Below are 18,623 nucleotides of genomic sequence, written 5' to 3'. Positions count from 1 at the left end.
CAAGATGACTTAAATAATTCTATAACTTAAAGAAATTGAATTTCAGATTTTCAAAAAAAAAAAAATCTTTGAGGCCAGATGGTTTTACTGGAGAATTTTTTATCAAACATTTAAATATAGTGAAGCCTCACTGTCAGCCCTGGGTATAGGTTTCAGGGGAGGAGATTCTGAGTCCTTGTCTCTGCCTTGCTACAACCCTGTTAAGCTACTGGTTTTGTTTCCTCTCTGCCAAGCAAGTACCCTAGGGCCCTGCCCCTTAGAGGTTTACAAGCCACAGCACTAGCGTTCGGTGGTTCATTCCTGTGAACCTCTTATATGCTGGGGTCTGGAAAGGATGCAAAGGTGAATCAGATCAGGTCCTTAATCTTTGAGAATTTATGAGAAAGACAGACACAATGGCAAATTAAACCTACTAATATAGACTTTGTAATAAAGAAGATCACAGAGAACTAACTAAGTTTCCCCAGTTCATACAATTTTTATTTTTAAGAAATGACATTCCTTTTCATATCTACACACAATTTCAGATGTAGACACACACATGCACACCCATCTGTAGTATTAGGTCAGCGGTTGTGGAAGTACGGAACATATTCAGTACACCACACTGTCACTGAGCACCAACTCTAACCCTGGGCCTGTGCTGGGCCCACTTCAGAGGAGAAGAGTCTTCAGATTAGACACATGCATGAAACAAATAGCTACTGCACAGAATGAGGGTGTAATGACAGAATTTGGTACATTTGCCATAGTTGCATGTAGTAGGAAGTCACTCATGCTTTGGTGGGGGGTACAGGAGCAAGCTCATAAATCTTCATAGAGGAAAGAAACTTGAATGAGTTCTTCAGGGAAATGAAGGAATTCTCCAGGTGGGTAAGGAGAAGGGTGAGAATGTTCAGTAGAGAAAAAAACAAAGTGGTTGTAAAATATAGTACAGTAGTTAGTACATAAGTTAGTGTTGGGTGGAGGGACCCAAGGGGTGAACCTGGAGAAATAGACATGGGACCCTTGCTGATGGACAGGCCTCGTTGGTTATAGAAGGGGTTATTTATTTATTTATTCTCATTTTAATTGAGTACATGTCATATGTATATGGTATAAAACTCAAAAAGTATAAAAAGTGTCAGAGAATATTAAATATGCCCTCCTTCCTTACCCCCACCACACAGCTCCTCTTCCTGAAGTCAGTTGCGATAACTGGTAGCTTGGGCATCCTTCCAGAGCTATTTTATATTTACAGATATTTGTGTGTGTCTGTATATTTTCTGCATAAAGATGGCATATGATACTTTGTATCTTGTACCTTTCTTTTTTATTTGTATATCTATTTTATTTATTTGGGATGGAATTGTACCGTAATTCATTGGATCAGTCCTTTGTTGATGGAATTTAGGTAACTTCTAGCCTTTTGGTATTGTAAACTATGCTGTAATGAATATTCTTGTATATAAGTCCATTTTCACATGAAGGCATATCTGTAGGATAAATTCCTGGGAAGGGAATTGTTGGTCAAATTATAGAAGTATTTTTAGTTCGCTTTTTTTGATAATGCCAAATTTCTGTGCTCAGAGGCGGTGTCACTGCCTGTTACCCCATCCTCTGGCCCATGGTGTTCTGAAACATTTTGCTCTTTTAGGTTAGGGCTTTTATGCTTCATCCTGTAAGTGATGATAAGCAACTAGAAGGTTGTTTTTTTTTAGCAGGGGAGTGTTATAATCAGATTCGTGTTTTGGAAAGCTTCCTTGCGCTGCAGTAAAGATACGAGTTTAGCAGAGGCAATGAGTAGAGCCATGGGTACCAATTAGGAGGCTTTGCAGTAGTCCAGGCAAGAAAGGATTGTCGGCAGCTTGGATTAGGTAGCTGGCAGTGGAGACCGAGAGAGGGAATAGACACTGAAATACTGAGGAAGTGGGTTCAGTAGCACTTGGACTGGTCAGGCTGGGGTGAGGGGAGTGAAGATAGCTATAGCCAAAAGTTTTGTTTTCATTGCCCTAGCTGGATGGCTCAGTTACTTGAAACATCGTCCCAAGGCACGGAGGTTGCTGGTTTGATTCCTGGTCAGGGCACATACAAGGACAGATTGAGGTTCCTGTCTCTCTCTCTCTGCCCCTTTCCTCTCTCGCTAAAATCAGTAAATTTAAAAAAGTTTTGTTTTCATGAGTCTTGTGTGCAAAGTCAGAATTTTCTTTGTAAATTTATAGATTTCATATCTGTATTAATATTTTTTAATCCTAGAATATAAGAAATTAAGAGGGTTTTAATATAATACTAATTGCAGTTTTTTGGCTCCAAGGCATTTTTGTCTGTTAATATGTTCCTGGTTGTAAAATCTTCCGTCAGTCAGACTTACATTTGATGGCTCCTGATATTCATCAAACTCTTTTATTTTTCCCTATTCATATCATTCATTCAAAATTCCATATTCAGTTAAGTAACTTAAAATTCCCTAATTAATTTAAATATATTTTAATTATACTATTTTTAAAAGTCTTTCATTATATGAGCTGTTTGCTTTGATTTGTGTGTGGTTCATCTGACACTTAGAAGTATTTGTGTATAGTAATTTATAATTTAAATTTTATATAATACCATTATTATTTTTTTTATTTATTTTTTTTGTATTTTTCTGAAGCTAGAAATGGGGAGAGACAGTCAGACAGACTCCTGCATGCGCCCGACCGGGATCCACCCGGCACGCCCACCAGGGGCGATGCTCTGCCCACCAGGGGGCAATGCTCTGCCCCTCCGGGGCGTCGCTCTGCCGCGACCAGAGCCACTCTAGCGCCTGGGGCAGAGGCCAAGGAGCCATCCCCAGTGCCCGGGCCATCTTTGCTCCAATGGAGCCTTGGCTGCGGGAGGGGAAGAGAGAGACAGAGAGGAAGGAGGGGGGGGTGGAGAAGCAAATGGGTGCCTCTCCTATGTGCCCTGGCTGGGAACCGAACCCAGGTCCCCCGCACGCCAGGCCGACGCTCTACCGCTGAACCAACCGGCCAGGGCCCCATTAGTTATTTTATCTGTTCACTGTCTTTTAATTCTTATGATGAGCAATGCTAGTTTCTACTTCCTCCCCACTTTTTTTTCTCTTTTATTTTCTATCTCCTATTAGCCCAAAGTTTTATTTTTAAGTGATTTTCTTTGTATTAGTTAAATACCCTGTATTTCTTTTACCTGTTTTCTTTCTTCTTTTTTTTTTCCCAGAAATTAAATTTAATGGGGTGATGTTGATCAGTAAGCGTACATAGGTTTCAGGTAAACATCTCCATAACATTTGAACTGTTGATTGCATTGTGTGCCCATCACCCAAAGTCAAATCATTTTCCATCACCATATATTTGTCCCTCTTTACTCCCTTCCCCCTACCCCCTCCCTATTACCTGTTTGGGGTTTTTCTAACTTTGAGTAATATCTTTGTTCTTGGCTCATCGATGTAATACAGTCAAGGAACTTACTCCGCTGTTTACTTCTTCCCCTTTTCCCTTTTGTGCTAGTCGAATTGTTTCTGCATTGTCAGGGTATAAAACACTGACATTCTGATCTGCCAGTCTAAGCTCCTATGGTTTTAGTCTTGGTTCTACAGTTATATATTTCTTATCATCAGTTAGTTCTTTGGCTGTAGTTTTCTTAATCACCTTTAGTTGACCAAAGTTTGTTCTCTAATATTTTCAAGCAGGGCTCATGGGAACAATATTCCTTAACTCCTTGTATGTTCAAAAATAATTTTCTTAGTAATTTTTCAGGAAGTTTATTCGGGAGTGTATTTTTCATGGTGCTTTACGAGATCTGCTGCCAGTGGGCTGTTCCACTTTCCTTTCCCTGTCTCCTTGGACATCTCCCTATTATGTCTTCTGCTTGATTTCCATCCCGCCCTGCACGACCCTACAGCTCTTATAGGTGGAGTTTTGGGGCTTACCCCCCACGCCCAGGATGAGTTCTTTATGTGCAGTAGTTGTTTTGCTGGCATATTCTGAGACCTGCTGAGCAGTTTCACTCTTCAGCGGCTGGGCTGTTTCGCTGTTTATTTCCTCCACGTAGCTTTTGTTCCAGCTCAGCACCCCTCCTCCAGTGTTGAATCCGTCTGCTTTTGATAGTCCTGACCCATTTTTTTTTAGAGTGAGTTTTATTTGCCTCCAGTTTCAGTAATAGTGGAGTTTGCTTTTTTTTTCTTGTTCAATTTGTTGGTTTTGATTACATCCAGAAGAAAAGAGGTAAATTACTGTCTTAAACCACTATGTTTAGACAGTAAGTCTTTTAATTATAATTTAAATGGGCGGCATTATAGTATAACAGCAAAGAACATGGGATTTGGAGTTAGATACACCTGGCTTCTAAACTAAACTCTACTCCTTAGTATCTGATAATGGACAAACCAGACCATCTATATTTTTATCTCTAAAATGGAGATGGTCTCATAACTACTTGATATTGTTGTGAAGAGTGAGGTCATTATATATATATAATCTCACTTCACCCATAATAATTCTATCCAGGGCAGTTGATGCCACAAGAGAGGGACAGATTGATTGATTGCTCAGAAGCCCTGGGGAGAGAATATGGCCAGGTGAGGATGGGAAAATATATAAGCAGGGTCTTTCAGGAAAGGCAGGATGTCTTCAGGGAGCGGTGACAAGGGCCAGAACTGGACCTGGATGCTGGCTATTCCTGGATCTAGATTCTAGGATCAGGGATTGGGGAGGGCAACTTTGTCACTTTGTCACATGTCCTTTGCCACCCAACCCCCTGTGGGTTCCAGAAACCAGGTAACAGGATTTCTGTCAAGGTAGTTTGAGATAAGATCAGAGGAGGCTGGGATGCCAGGTTGGAGGTAGATCCTGAGGCACATGAGTTAAGTTCTTGCTTTTGTCTATGTGTCTCAGGTCCTGGAGTCCCAGGTGACTGTGGCTCCTACCATATCGACCAGCAGCAGTGCTGATATAGCCTCTGCTGGTGGCAGCACCCTTGGAAACCAGGGCATCATTGAGCCCATGGATGCAGAGATGCAGGAGAGGAGAGCATATGCTGACCAGAGACATGGAGGCAAGAAGAATACAGAAGCAGATGTGAAGATGCAGGTGGACAAGAGGACACAGGAAGATGGAAAACAAGCTACCCTGAGGACACAGGCTGATGGGAAGACCCAGATGGACATTGTGACACAAAAAAGTGAGAGGACAGAGTCAGACAGGAGTTCCCAGGAGGATGTGGTAGCACAGGGAAGGTTAGGGATGCAGATGGAAAGGACACAGGAAGACAGGAAGACACAGAAGAACAGAAGGATACAGGAAGACAAGGGAACACAGCTAGAGCGGAGCATACCCACAGCCATTACAGTTCAGTCAGAGAAGAAGTCAGTGACCAGCCTCAGCCCACAGTCCAGAGCCCCTGAACTCTCACCTTCAGAGGGTCCCAGGTTTCCTCAGGTTATTGAATGTTTTGAGCAGACCCCAGAAGGGTCCTCTGTCCCAGAAAAACCTGGTTTCACGCTCAGATCTAAGGAGGCAGCAGTAACAGCCTCTGGTAACCAAGAGGAAACTTTGCGAGGTCCCCTGTCAGGGCGCCTGACCCACCCAGCACAGCTGCTTCCTGAGGAGCAGCTGGGAGAAGCGCTATCTGGAGGTCTGGGTGGCTGTTCTCCCACCAGCCTAAGCCCGGGAATGCCCACTCTGCCTTCTCCTGGGACTGGCCTGACAGATAGCTCGCAGCAAGGGCTTCCCAGCACTCCCAATTCTCAGCACATGAATGCAGCCACTTTCTTGCCCTCTGGGCACCAGGCCTTGCTGAGTTCTGAGCCCCCACTGCACCTGGCGCTAGGGACCCCCACCCATAGTCACCCACCAGAAACTATGGCGGCCAGCAGTGACGGGGCCTGCGCCAAGATGCAAGCTGTGGAAGGAAGGTCCCCAGCCCTCCAGAGCTGTGACCCTGGCCTTATAGATTCCCTGAAGAACTACTTGCTTCTGCTGCTGAAGCTATCCAGCCCAGAGATGAGGGAAAGGGGCACAGAGTCCCAGGAGGGAGCTGTCCCCACAGGTCCAGCACCCTCGCCCATGCTGGCCCCCACTGTGGAAGTGGCTGGTCTGAGTCCGCGGACATCGCGACGCCTCCTGGAGTGTGTGGAGAACAACAACCTGGTGCAGAGTGCGCAGTCGCTGCTGCTCAGCCCCTGTACCTCCCGCCGCATCACCGGCCTCCTGGACCGTGAGGTGCAGGCTGGCCAGCAGGCCCTGACTGCTGGCCGGAGCCCTGGCCCCAGCCTTCTCACTGTCCCCGCCATTGTGGTGGGGGAGGAGGGGGGCCCTGGGCTGACCTCAGAGGAGTCCAGTAAGCATGAGGGAGAGGTTCCCCTTGAGGGGCCTGGTCTCCTGGGAACCTCTCGGGAGAGCAATGTGGGGGGTCTGCTGGGGGATGCAGGTGGGCATGCAGCCTCTGGTCAGGGACTTCTGTCAGCAGAGAGCAGAGCCCAGGAACCTTTCCAAGAGGAGTTCCCACGGGAGGCTCCAACAGGTATCCCTGCAGCAACCCCCGAGGAACTGGCTCTGGGGGCCCGGAGGAAAAGGTTTCTCCCTAGGGTCAGAGCCGTGGGGGATGGGGAGACAACCAAACCTGAAGAAAGGGAGAGCCCCACAGTTTCCCCCAGGGGACCTAGGAAAGGCCTTTCACCTGGTTCCCCGGGGACTACTGGGAGGGAGAAAAACTCTCCCACCCAGGGCCGAAGGGCAGGCCTGCTGGAGGTACCACGAACAGAGGAGGAGCAGGCAGCAGAGGACCTGAGCGGCAGCCCCAAGGCCAGTGGGCTGGATGCAGAGCTGGCCCTGGATGACAGCAAGCAGGAAGCTCCGGCCAAGCCGAGGAAACCCCAAGACCTGCTGAAAGGTGAGCAGTGATGGGGATGGGGTGTGGCTTCTCAGAGGGGGCTGCCCAGCAGAGGACATTTCACTGCAGCTGCTGGGATGGCATATGCCTGCTACAGACTTACAGAGAACCTTTTAAAGGTATTCTTAAGTCATTTATTTTATAGGCTTTGGAATCAGAAAGGCCTGCTTCTCCTCCTGACTCTGCCACTTGTAGTTGGTAATAGTACCAACTTTGGAACATTGCAAGGGTTAAATAAGACAGAAGAAATCTAGTACAGTCGTCCCTCGTCTATTGCGGGGGTTAGGTTCCAGAACCCCCCACGACAGGCGAAAATCTGCGAAGTAGCGACCTTATATTTATTTTATTATTTATATCTGTTTTAAGGCCTTATGTTTTTTATATTGTTTTCCATTTTTTAGGCTAGAAAATGCTTATTTTACTGCAAAAATAATTAAAATAATAAACATATTAAAATATCCATCTACAAAATCTCCACGATATAGCAAAAAAATCCATGATACAAAATTAGATATATACAATTATAAAATCCATGATACAGCGAGACCGCGACCGTGAAAAGTGAACTGCAATATGGTGAGGGACAACTGTACTTAGCATAGGAATTGGCTTCAACAACATCCGGTCTCTGTCATTGTCGTCACTGTAATCCCCTCTTTGCAGACTTGTCCCACGAGCACAGAGCGGTAGGGGCAGGGTTCAAATGCAGGTTCCTAGAGCTAGGGGCCTGGCATGCAAACACAAGGTCCTCTTTTGACTGTTCCCCTGTCCTCAGCTGGCCTGGGGAGGGACTAGGAGTGGGGTTTTCTAGCTAGGATGTGTGCTTTGGGGGTTGGGGCAGACTCTTCAGAGGTACAGGTGGGCACAGCTGGGGGCCATGAAGGAGTGGGTTTGTGTGGAGACCTGAATTCTGTTTTCTCTCAGCCTGTCCCTCTGCGAACACGAGGGAAGCAGGGGAAGGGCCAGAGAGGGCACAAGATAGAGGGGAGGGGCCAAGTCTCTTACTTGAGCCCCTGCTCCCAGCCCCACAGGTGATTCGCAAGATTCGGGTGGAGCAGTTTCCGGATGCCTCAGGCAGCCTGAAGCTCTGGTGCCAGTTTTTCAACATTCTTAGTGACTCTGTCTTGACATGGGCCAAGGATCAACGCCTGGTGGGCGAGGTGGGCAGGAGGTAAGCTGTCTGGAGGCCACATCCCCTCCCCTGGCTCCCTAATTACAGCAATCATAATGTTGGACACTGTCCTAGCATTTTGGGTCTGTCACTCATTTAATCCTTTAAGGAACCCTATGAGGGTGATTCTAGCATTCTCATAGTAGAAAGGAAGAAATTGAGGCTCACAGGTATTGAGTCATTTGCCCAAAGTCACCAGACCTGTTCGATCTAGTACCAGCTCTTGACCACAGTGCCTTGCTGTCTGTCCCAGAGCTCCCAGCAGCCTCTGAGAGCCGGGTCTGAGGAGCCTCAGGACCTCGTCCTGGCCCTGGCTGTGCTGTGATGATGGCCCTCACAGGAAGGGTCTTCACTCTCTGTAGTGCAGGGGACGAGGGGACGGCGGCCTTGGCCATCGTGCAGGCGGCCCCCATGGACTGTGGCGTGTACCGGTGCACCATCCACAACGAGCACGGCTCGGCCTCCACTGACTTCTGCCTCAGCCCCGAGGGTGAGTTTGCCCCGGGTCTCTGCCTGGCCTGCTCCTGAGGGAGGGCAGCAGTCATCGGTGCAGAGGTGGTGCCCTCTCTGGCAGATCAGCCTGAGGACAGCAGCTTTTTTTCCTTTCCACAGTGTTGTCAGGATTCATCTCCAGAGAGGAAGGTGAAGGTACGGAGCCCATCAGGGGAGGACGGGTGTTCTTCATGTCTGCCCCGTCATCTTCAGGGGTACCTTTTCCAAGGACTTGGGATCTGTTCCAAGTGCCCTATTTACCTCCACAGACAGCTGTCCTTTGCCTTCTAGTTCACAAGATGCTTGAGGTGGCGAATGGAGGAGGATAGCTATTTCAGAAGATAGTGGGGGAGAGGTGGCTGAGGGGGCCTTCCACAAGTAGTTTGTGCCCTTGCCTGAGTCAGAATGCTTGATCAAGGGCAGGACGAGCTACCAGGACACATCATACGCTGCCGACTTCCTTCCCTGGGTTTCTCACAGTGGTCTGTGCATTAGATTCACATAGGGAGCCTGCTGAAAATGCAGCTTCTTAGGCCCTACCACAGATCTTCTTAATCACATCTCTGGGGAAGGACCTAGGAAAATTGCATATCCAGTAGGCTATCTGGTGACTGTGATATACCCCAACATTTTTATTTATTATTAAATGAGAGGTGGGGAGGCAGAGGCAGACTCCCTCATGCGCCCCAACCAGGATCCACCTGGCAAGCCCCTACCAGGCGATGCCCTGCCCAGCTGGGCCGCTCTACCCCAACATTTGATAAGCAGTCTAAAGGTCCAAACATTAGAGAAAGAATGTTGCTGCTCATCAAGGTACAGGCAGAAAATTAGGACTGTGAAGGTGGCTGGTGATGAAAAGATTCCTAGAGCTTCATTGACCAACTAATACGATCTTTCATTGATTCAACCAATGCCTTTTGTTGAATTATCAAATCAAATTTAATCAATATGAAATTTAACCTCACACCCAAAAACAGGCCTACTTTCCTTTATTGTGCTTCAAAGATGTAACATTTATTATTTATTTATTTATTTATTTTTAGAGAGAAGAGAGAGAAAGAGAAGGGAGGGAGGAGCAGGAAGCATGAACTCCCATATATGCCTTGACCAGGCAAGCCTAGGGTTTCGAACCGGGGACCTCAGTGTTCCAGGTTGACACTTTATCCACTGCGCCACCACAGGTCAGGCAGATGTAGCATTTTTTTTACAAATTGAAGGCAAGACCCTCCACCAGCAAAAAGATTATGACTTCCTTTATTGTGAGGCTTGTTTTATTGTGGTGATCTGGAGCCCAGCCCACAGTATTTCTGAGGTATGCCTGTAATAATTCTTTAACATCATCAAATATCCAATCTGATTTTCCCAGTTGTCTGTTAAGTTTTGGTTTATTTGAATTATTCCTGGCTTTGGGCTGGCATATCTCATAGGTCTCTGATGTGTTACTTCTTTCACCCTCATTTGTTTTCCCTTCTTGCCATTTATTTGTTAAAGTCATTTTCTGTGTACAGTTTGTTACGTTCTAGATTTTGTTGATTGTGTAAGTATTTAACATGTTCATCTATGTATTTCCTCTGATCAGATGGAGCAGCTTGGTCAGATTTAGGTATTATTTTGGGGGGAAAGGCCACTTCACATGTATATAGTGTTTTCTTGTGCATTCTGTCTGGAGTCACATCACATCTCATTATTTTAGTAACATTGAGACTGGTCACTGGGTCCATTCAGGTGTTTTCTGCCTGATCCATCCCTTTTAAAAGTTAAAAAAAAAAACCTTGTATCTGATATGTCCATTTGTTATCTAGGGGTTTTCACAGTCATGTTTTGACCCATTATTTCACTGGAGTTTGCAACATGAAGTATTTTAATTTTATCATTTCTTGTTCATTCATTAGTTGAGTTTCTTCTGTAAAGGAGAAATGTTTATTTGGTTACCCTGAGTTGGGGCCCAGAATCCTCCAAAGATCACCAAGGAGATTTGTTTCTTTTGTGGGGGTAGGGATGGGGTGGGATGAGGTTTAGTTACAATTATGAACATAGGGATTTTTTATTTTTGACATATTTGATATATTTAATACATTGCAGAAGTTGTTCGCTTTTGTTGGTAAGGTTGTCTAATTTTGGCCAATGAAAGCCCCTCCAGAAGATTGGCTCTTATGTCCTTTTGACAAACCTCCAGTCGTTTTAGCTTCTTTCCTTTCTGGTCTGACAAGATATTTCAGGTCCATCCAGAAGAATTCCTGCCCTAGACTTGGAATCAACCCTTTCTTCAGGGAGTTCTGGTTGCTTTAGTGGGAAATGGCATTGAATGATCACAGTCTGAGCACCAGGGGTGCTCACTGCTCCTGGATTGGTCCTGCAGATTTTTTTATTTAAACATGTCGGTTGAGATGGAGTCATTTATTCATTTGATCAAAACACCTAATTCTAAAACAAAGTAATTCTGGTATTCTGTATTGATGGGCACTTGCACAGAAAACCCCCGACTTCCACAGACAACTGCGTACACTCTTACTGTATGGCAGGTACTCTCGAGCACTGTTTCACAACAGGAGGGCATCAGACACAGTTTCTGTCCCGGGGAGCTCCCAGTCTGGTTGAGGACGCCTGGTGTACACCAAAGAGCAGCAGTGGACAGACTGTGCTCACCAGGGTGGCGGGTGGGAGACCATTCCAGCCTTTTCCTGTCCTAGGGACCCCACACCAGTGAGGCGGGAGCTTCTAGTTTTCCACGTTTTTCCTGTTTCCCTTCAGTTGGAGAAGAGATTGAGATGACGCCCATGGTGTTTGCTAAGGGTCTGGCTGACTCTGGCTGCTGGGGGGACAAGCTCTTTGGGCGCCTGGTGAGCGAGGAGCTGCGAGGGGGTGGACGTGGGTACTGCCTTCGGAAGGCCTCCCAGGCCAAGGTCATCTATGGGCTGGAGCCCATCTTCGAGTCGGGCCGCACGTGTGTCATAAAGGTGTCTAGCCTGTTGGTGTTTGGGCCCAGCAGTGAGACTTCCCTCTTGGGCCGAAACTACGACGTCACCATTCAGGTACTATGTCCCACCTCATTGCCATCCTTGTCGTCTCTCGTCTCCGCCCCTTTCCCAGCCCAGATTCTGTTGGGGCCCCCAGACCAAGGCAGAAGCCAGCTCATCCCTCAACCTGTGAGGGCCCTGGGATGACCCTTGGGGAAAGCCCGAGGTGTAGCCTAGGGTGCATCTTTGGGGCGTAGTTTTAAACTGTTATTTTTGCAGCAGAAACCTTTCCCACTGCCCTCAAACATATCTTGCACAGAAGCCTTAAATGTGAGATAAGGTGGGTGACTGAGTGTGGTGGTCAGTGCTCCCCCCACGCAGAATTCCCCTTGCTGTCCCCAGGTTGGCCCCTGGGCACTGGCACTTACCTCCAGGGTTCCCGGCAGTCCTCTTGCTGATGGCCCTCCCACTCCAAGCTGGGCATGAGAGAGGACAGGGGAGCGTCCTGGCTGATTGGGTTGGGTTCTCTGTAATCCGCAGGTGTGCAAGATCCAGAACATGAGTCGGGAATACTGCAAAATCTTTGCCACTGAAGCCCGGGCAGCGCCTGGCTTTGGGGAGGTGCCTGAGTAAGTGCGCAGGGCAGGGGCGTGCAGTGGGTTCACAGCCTCTCAGCGGCATCCTGGGTTATGCCCATGTGCAGACGGGCCACAGCTAACCCTCTGCTCAGCCAGTGGTCCTACAAAGTCTTGAAATAAAGACCCCAATGTTGTAGAATTGGACACCTGCAACATGTATAATTGTGTTAACCAGTGTCACCCCAGTAACATTCAGTTTAATTCCCACCCCCAACACTCATTGCCTGCATTAGGAAAGGCTCTGCCCTGGTCTTCAGTCTCCTCTCAGCCACCCCAGCTCCCCATCCCTTAGTCCAGTTTCTGTTAATTACAGAGTTGGGGCGCAGCAGATTCTGAACCTCTCTGAAGGTGATGGGCTAGACTTAGCTCCAAGGCACACTGGTCAGGGCTCTTCTGTGGTGGCAGGCAGGGTCAGTACAGGGTTTTCGGAGTCAGCTCCAAATGATCATTGTTTCCACTTTGACATCTGAAAGCTTACTCTTGAATATTGGGGTCTGGCTGGCACTAAGCCACTGTCTGGTTGAACCCTCTCTAGAGGGGCCCTTTCTGTTTGACACATGTGTTCTCAGTCCCTCCCTCAAGCACAGAGTCCTCCTGGGGCCATAGTATGATTTGGTTTTACTTCCACTGACCTCAGAGAATGGACAGGCCTCTGAAATCAATGGTCTCTATTTCCTTTCCTGAATTCAGGGCAGCTCTCCTCCCTTGCTATCATTCAGTCTCAGAGCTGGGAAATCTTTCTTGAAGGGACTCTCCTCTTAGACCCAAGAATATAAAATTGAGATGGGGGAGCTCTCTGCCACCCTACTTCCTGCTCACTGCAGGGTGAAACTGTGTTTAGGATCATCCCACTGTACCTGATCTACCGGCCTGCAAACAGTATCCCATACGCTACCCTGGAGGAGGACCTGGGCAAACCTCTAGAGCTTTACTGTTCCCGGGACGGGGGCTGTGCCGTGGTGCCCATACCAAGCATCTCGGAGGCCATGCAGAAATGCCAGACCTTCCAGCACTGGCTGTATCTGTGGACAAATGGCAGCTTCCTGGTCACAGATCTGGCAGGTATGAAGGTGTGAGGGTGCATGTACACGTGTGTGAGAGCAGGCTCCGGGGCAGAGGACAGTGCTGTGGACTAGTCTACAACCCACCTTCAGGCTCACTCTCCTTTGCTGTTCACCATAACTGTGCAGTCGATTGGACAGGTGCTGTCTGTATGCAGCCCTCATACATGCAGCGCCTCCTGTACCTAGAACCACAATTCCAGGCTCCACTTAAAATCGAAAAGAAATTTGTTTCAAAAAAGTATGGTATCTAATTCAAAACCCACAACCACCTTTTCAAATCTCCCTTCCTCCCTTCCCTGTAGGTTTACTCTGGACTTTTTCTCACTCTCATACTCTCCAAACTCTCTCTTCTGTCCCAGCAGCAGAGCTTTAATGTTCCCTCCCTTCCTCTCCTCCTCCATCGTTGTTAGCTTCCTACTATATAACCAACATAGCCTGTCTGGCTTCTTTCTGTTTCTCCCATCACTCAGATTCTTCCCCAATAAAGGCCAGCAAACATGAACCCTACTTCCTTCTCTATCCTCTTTAGGCCTACTATCTTTAACCAGACTGTGCAGGGGAGAGGAAAAGATAAAAGTCTTTATGGTGGGAAGAGAGGAATGCTAGTAATAGCACACATTATTACATATGTTCCCTGATGTAAGAAAGTGAGGAAACCAAAGGCCCGAGAGAAAATGGGCTCAGATGTGCTCTTCACTAGGGTTAAACTGTATAATAAATACTATTTTTATTATAACTCCATATATTTGGGGGGCTAGTAACACATTTAGCAATTTGTCATTCATTCTATTTGTAAACTTGTAAATTCACCCCTCCCTCCCTCCCTTCCTTCCTTTCTTCCCTCCCTCCCTTCCTTCCTCCCTCCCTCCCTTCCTTCCTTTCTTCTGTCCCTCCCTCCCTCCCTCCCTCCCTCCCTCCCTCCTTCTCTTCCTCCCTTTCTTCTTCCCTCCCTTCCTCCCTCCTTTCCTCCCTCCCTCCTCTCTCCCTTCCTCCCCTCTCCTTCCTTCCTTCCTTCCTTCCTTCCTTCCTTCCTTCCTTCCTTCCTTCCTTCCTTCCTCCCTCCCTCATCCATCCATTTAATATTACCAAACATTTCCAAGATAAAAGGTGAATTGTTTTCTAGTTAGGTCTCTATATTACAGAGAAGAAAAGTGAAGCTCAGACAAGTTTGGTCATTTACTCTTTCTGAGTTTCATTTTCCTTTTCCTGTCTAGGAATAATCATATCATCCCTGCCTAGCTCTCAGACTTGTTACAAGGATTAATTGAGACTGTATCTGAAAGCCTTCTGCAAACTAAAATTCTCTGCAGGTGTTCAGAGCATCGTCATTATAATGCAAAATGAAATGTGGTGAATGCTGTAAAAGACATCACAAAATTAATATTTATAGCATAGCTACTGTGTTTCAGACACGAAATACTTTATGATCTCCTCAATACCCCTGCAAGACGAGCAGTGTTACCCTCACTTCTGCAGTGGAGATAGTGACTTGTCAAGTTCACACAGCTCAAAAGTGACAGAGCGAGTGTAAATCCAGGTCTCTCTGACTCTCAAGCCCACATTTATGCCACTCAGTGCTACTCAGCCTTGTTAGTAAGAGGCAGGTTTCTGGAAGAATTCTACCAGACTATTTGAAAATGGGGAAAGAGGGCTGCAAGTCCAGTACTCAAATGCTAAGGTCTTAGGGTGGACCAGCCACGGTGGAGAAACTTCTCCACCACCACCTTGCCTGGCTCTTTTCTTCGAAGGCTGTCTTAACCCAGGAGACCATCTCAGCTCCTTGCAGTGCATGCTGCCTTTGTGATGTGCAGAAGCCAGTCTCCCCCAGTGTCATGCTTCTGCTGGTCAAGCCCTGACCTCCCTCACTGTCCTGCCTTTTCTTTCTTGCCTAAGTAGACTGATCTGGTAAGAGGAAGGAGAACGTTAGAGCCAGAGGCCAGCCCAGTTTGTAACCCACTCTTATTCAACAGAGGCAGAGTTCCATGGCTGAAGGAGTTTTGAATCTTAGAATAAGAAAATTTGAATTTTTATTTTGATGCAAAGTGGCCAGTGCTCAATTACTGAATGATGAATAAATGTGACTTTGCTTGAGTTGCTTTACTCTGAGCCTAGCTCCTCACCTGTAAAATACTACTAATAGTACAAAGATACCCCCACTGCCTGTGAGACAGGACAGTGGGAATGACCCGGTGACAGGATGCCTGATGCTGTGCCCTGGAACCTGGCGAGTGTCTGTCAGAGGGATATTCATCTTGGAGATGCAGGGGTCCTAGAACCAGCCCAGGCTGTCATCAGCTCAACCCCCAACTTTCTTTCCAGGGGTTGACTGGAAGATGACTGATGTGCAGATTGCCACCAAGCTGCGGGGGTGAGTACTTCTCAAGGACAGAATGCCTTCTGAGCATCTTCTTAGGGTCTAACATGTCAGAGTTCTGGTTCTTTTTTCCTGAGGTGCTGGGCCAATGGCCAGTGGTCTCAGTTGTGCCTGTGACCATGTAGTAACATCCCACGGGCTGCTGATCCCACATGCTGTGCCCCTGCCCCAGGTCTGAACCAGCAGCTCTTGATACCCACACACCCGGGTCACCTGCAGTTCTGAGCTCTGACTGACCTGCTCCTCTTCCTTCTCACTTGAGAAAGCTCATCACAATGCAGATGAGCAAGGGCCCTGTGAGTAGAGTGATGCCCTGGAGTCTGCTCTAATTTGTATTAACAAGGCAGGTCATCCTCACACCAATTAGTGTCCCACACGATGAATCCCGTGTGCCAGGGTATAACGAGACCTCAGTTTAGAATTGAGGTTTTTAGATCCTGCCACCTGAGGTAGCACCAAGGTAGTAGACTCCCCAGCACTCCCAGGTAGAACGGTATGTACCTTAGCCACCACACCCTGGCCTAGGTCATCCCACAGCTGGCCCCCCAAGGACCCTCAGTCTACGTGGAACTCCCACTCAGCTTTTACTGTTTGGCTGCAGATACCAAGGCCTCAAGGAGAGCTGTTTCCCTGCTTTGCTGGACCAGTTTGCCTCCTCTCACCAGTGCAACACCTTCTGTGAGATGCTGGGACTGAAACCCCTCAAGGCCCCTGAGGCTGCCCACTCCCAAGCCAAGGCTAAAGGCTCCAAGAGTCCATCTGCCAGCAGGAAGGGCCCCCACCTGAGTCCGCAGCCCCAGAAGAGAGGCCTCCCCAGTCCCCAGGGCACCCGGAAGAGCGCCCCAAGCTCCAAGGCCACATCTCAGGCCTCAGGTGCAGTTGCCACCCAGTTATTGGGACAGCCTCCCATCCAAGAAGGGGGCTCCAAGGCCCAGGGCACACGGTAGCCGCTACAGGAGCCTAGGGGCCTCCACCCAGCAGCAGACCAACAAGGAAGCAACTCAAACCAATGGAGATTTTTTCCTAATACAGACTAACCAGAGAAGGTGCACTGAACAGGCACTGCTGGAGGCCTCTCTGCACAGCCTCTCCTCAGTCAGCTCCTCATCAGATGGCTCTGGTGCATGGCGCACAGCCCAGTGGCCTCTCCTGGTTCCAGGTCACCCAGGGCTCCCAGGCCCTACCTCCAAGTGCCCCAAGGGCTGAGGCCCTCCTTGAAGTTTACACTGGCCACTGCTGGAGACTCTGAGTCCTCTGCATGAGTTCCGCACCCTGGTCCCTTGCCCCTGCCGTGAACGGTGTCTTCTGGGGCAAGCAGGCCAGCACTTACCCTCTGCCCTCTGCTCCACCCTGACCTCTCCCTGACCTCAGGACTCCGGGCTTCCCTCGCTGTGTGTGTGACTCTCAGGGTGTCTTCTCCTTCAGGCTACTTTGCCTCATCCATCCCAGCTTACCCTGCAACTAACCTCTCCCTGAGCCCCATTTGGGGCCCATTCGGTCCTTGTGCAGTGGTCTTTGGTGGCACGTGTTCTTGCTCTTCCTCCCTCCATCACGCAGGCACTACTTGCCTGCTTCCCATGCTTTCTTGCACCCCATTTCCCATCCCTGGCTTTGAGCCCAGTTGCAGCCTGCTGCCTGCCCTTCACTGACTCTACTCTGCTTGTCCCCTTGCCTGCTGGCTTTCATAGCCTGTCCCACCACCCTACCAACCAGGACCCAGGTGAGAAGCAGACCCTCTGGCCTCTAATCCACTCCAATCCAATCATCCCCTACTTTTCCCAGGCCCTCTGCCCTTGAGGGAAAGGGAGGACTTTGAGGGACCTTGTGCTTCCATACTGAAGGAGGTGGGTCATATGAATTTCACATCCCCTCCTGGAGAGAATGGAGGGCTGAGACTCTTCTCCACAGGGGAATAGCGTGGGAGTTCTAGGAAGGGTGCAAATCATCTACCTACTGGGGTGGAGGGATGTCTCTGTGCCTAGGACTTAGGACCTCTCTCTGCCCCCAACCATTAGCTCTTGATCCGGAAACTCTAATTCTGGGGCCTCATATACGGGCTCCCAAGGAATTGTGTGTCCTTCTTGAGAGCTCCTCCTGGAGGCCTTGAATAGGGGGTCTAAAGCTAGCCTGCCCCCGTTGGAATGCAATAAAGGCAGCAACTGTTTCCTCTCACCCTCCTCTGGTGTGGTTGCAGGTGTGTGGGCTCAGGGTCCCCTCTCTCCAGGCAGGTTCTCTGAGGGCAACCTGTAGACCCCGGGCTGACTGGAAAAATGAGTTCATATTTGGCTCCTGGATGGATATGCAGTCTTAGGCACCTGTGGTCACAGCTAGACAGTCTGTGCTTCTGGTACAGCTGGGCTGATGGCTTGTATGGACCACCGGGTATGTGTGGACTTGGGGCCAGGTTGGATTGCTCCTTCATTTTGGAGGGAAGCACGAAGAAGGAACCCAGGAGAGTAAAATGGAGCTGGTGGCTCTGGGAAACGCCAGTGTCTTTGGCTTCTTCCACTACAGCCAGCCCAGCCCAGGGGACAGCCAGTGCCTGCCCTTTTGCCACTCACTGACCACTTCCTGCCTCCCAAGCAGCAAAGAGGCTTCTCATTTCCAGTCCCCTCCCTCCTCCATGGCCTGGGCTTTTCCTTACCTGACGTGTACTCCCTCCATGTTGACATTTCTGACTTTTCTATCTCCTCTTGTGCTCAGGTGCCTTTCCCACTTTTTCTCCTTGCCCTCGTGTTCCCCAGCTCTCCCAGCCTGCCTATCCAGATTGCCTCAGTGAACTAGAGACGGAATGTTTTCCGTGTGTAGTCTTTCATCCATTCACTCAGTAGACATACAGTGAGCACCTACCCACTTTATGCTAGACTCTGAACTGAGAGCTGTTGGAGGTCAAAGATGTTTGTAGTCTCAAAAGAGACCCTTTCCATTGGGTTTGTTGGGCTTTTGAGCAACAGAAAGGGACTCGGACCAACTTAAGAAAAAGTGTTCATGGGAAGAGCATTGGGGTAGCTCCCAGAGGAGCAGCTGAACAGTGAACCTGAGAAGATGGGGGAGCGA

At 48.5% G+C, this 18,623-nt stretch overlaps 1 protein-coding gene across 2 annotated transcripts in view; it reads left to right on the top strand.

The window, feature by feature from the left end:
• ALPK3 (alpha kinase 3) overlaps positions 1-17,738 on the top strand; it is a 53,270-nt gene extending 35,532 nt beyond the window's left edge. For both annotated transcript variants that reach the window (XM_066240178.1, XM_066240177.1), the window contains 9 exons: positions 4,875-6,870; positions 7,894-8,041; positions 8,404-8,531; positions 8,654-8,689; positions 11,285-11,565; positions 12,031-12,119; positions 12,970-13,190; positions 15,512-15,560; positions 16,168-17,738. In XM_066240178.1, coding sequence (XP_066096275.1) covers positions 4,875-6,870; positions 7,894-8,041; positions 8,404-8,531; positions 8,654-8,689; positions 11,285-11,565; positions 12,031-12,119; positions 12,970-13,190; positions 15,512-15,560; positions 16,168-16,513 — 3,294 coding nt within the window. In that variant the 3' untranslated portion in view covers positions 16,514-17,738. The remainder of the gene's footprint in view (positions 1-4,874; positions 6,871-7,893; positions 8,042-8,403; positions 8,532-8,653; positions 8,690-11,284; positions 11,566-12,030; positions 12,120-12,969; positions 13,191-15,511; positions 15,561-16,167) is intronic.
• The last annotated feature ends 885 nt before the right edge of the window (positions 17,739-18,623 follow it).

Source organism: Saccopteryx bilineata, chromosome 7 (genome assembly GCF_036850765.1).
Source record: "Saccopteryx bilineata isolate mSacBil1 chromosome 7, mSacBil1_pri_phased_curated, whole genome shotgun sequence".
In the NCBI taxonomy this organism is placed as follows: Eukaryota; Metazoa; Chordata; class Mammalia; order Chiroptera; family Emballonuridae; genus Saccopteryx; species Saccopteryx bilineata.
Note: the sequence above shows the minus strand (reverse complement) of the source record. Positions and strands in the feature narration are given on the sequence as shown.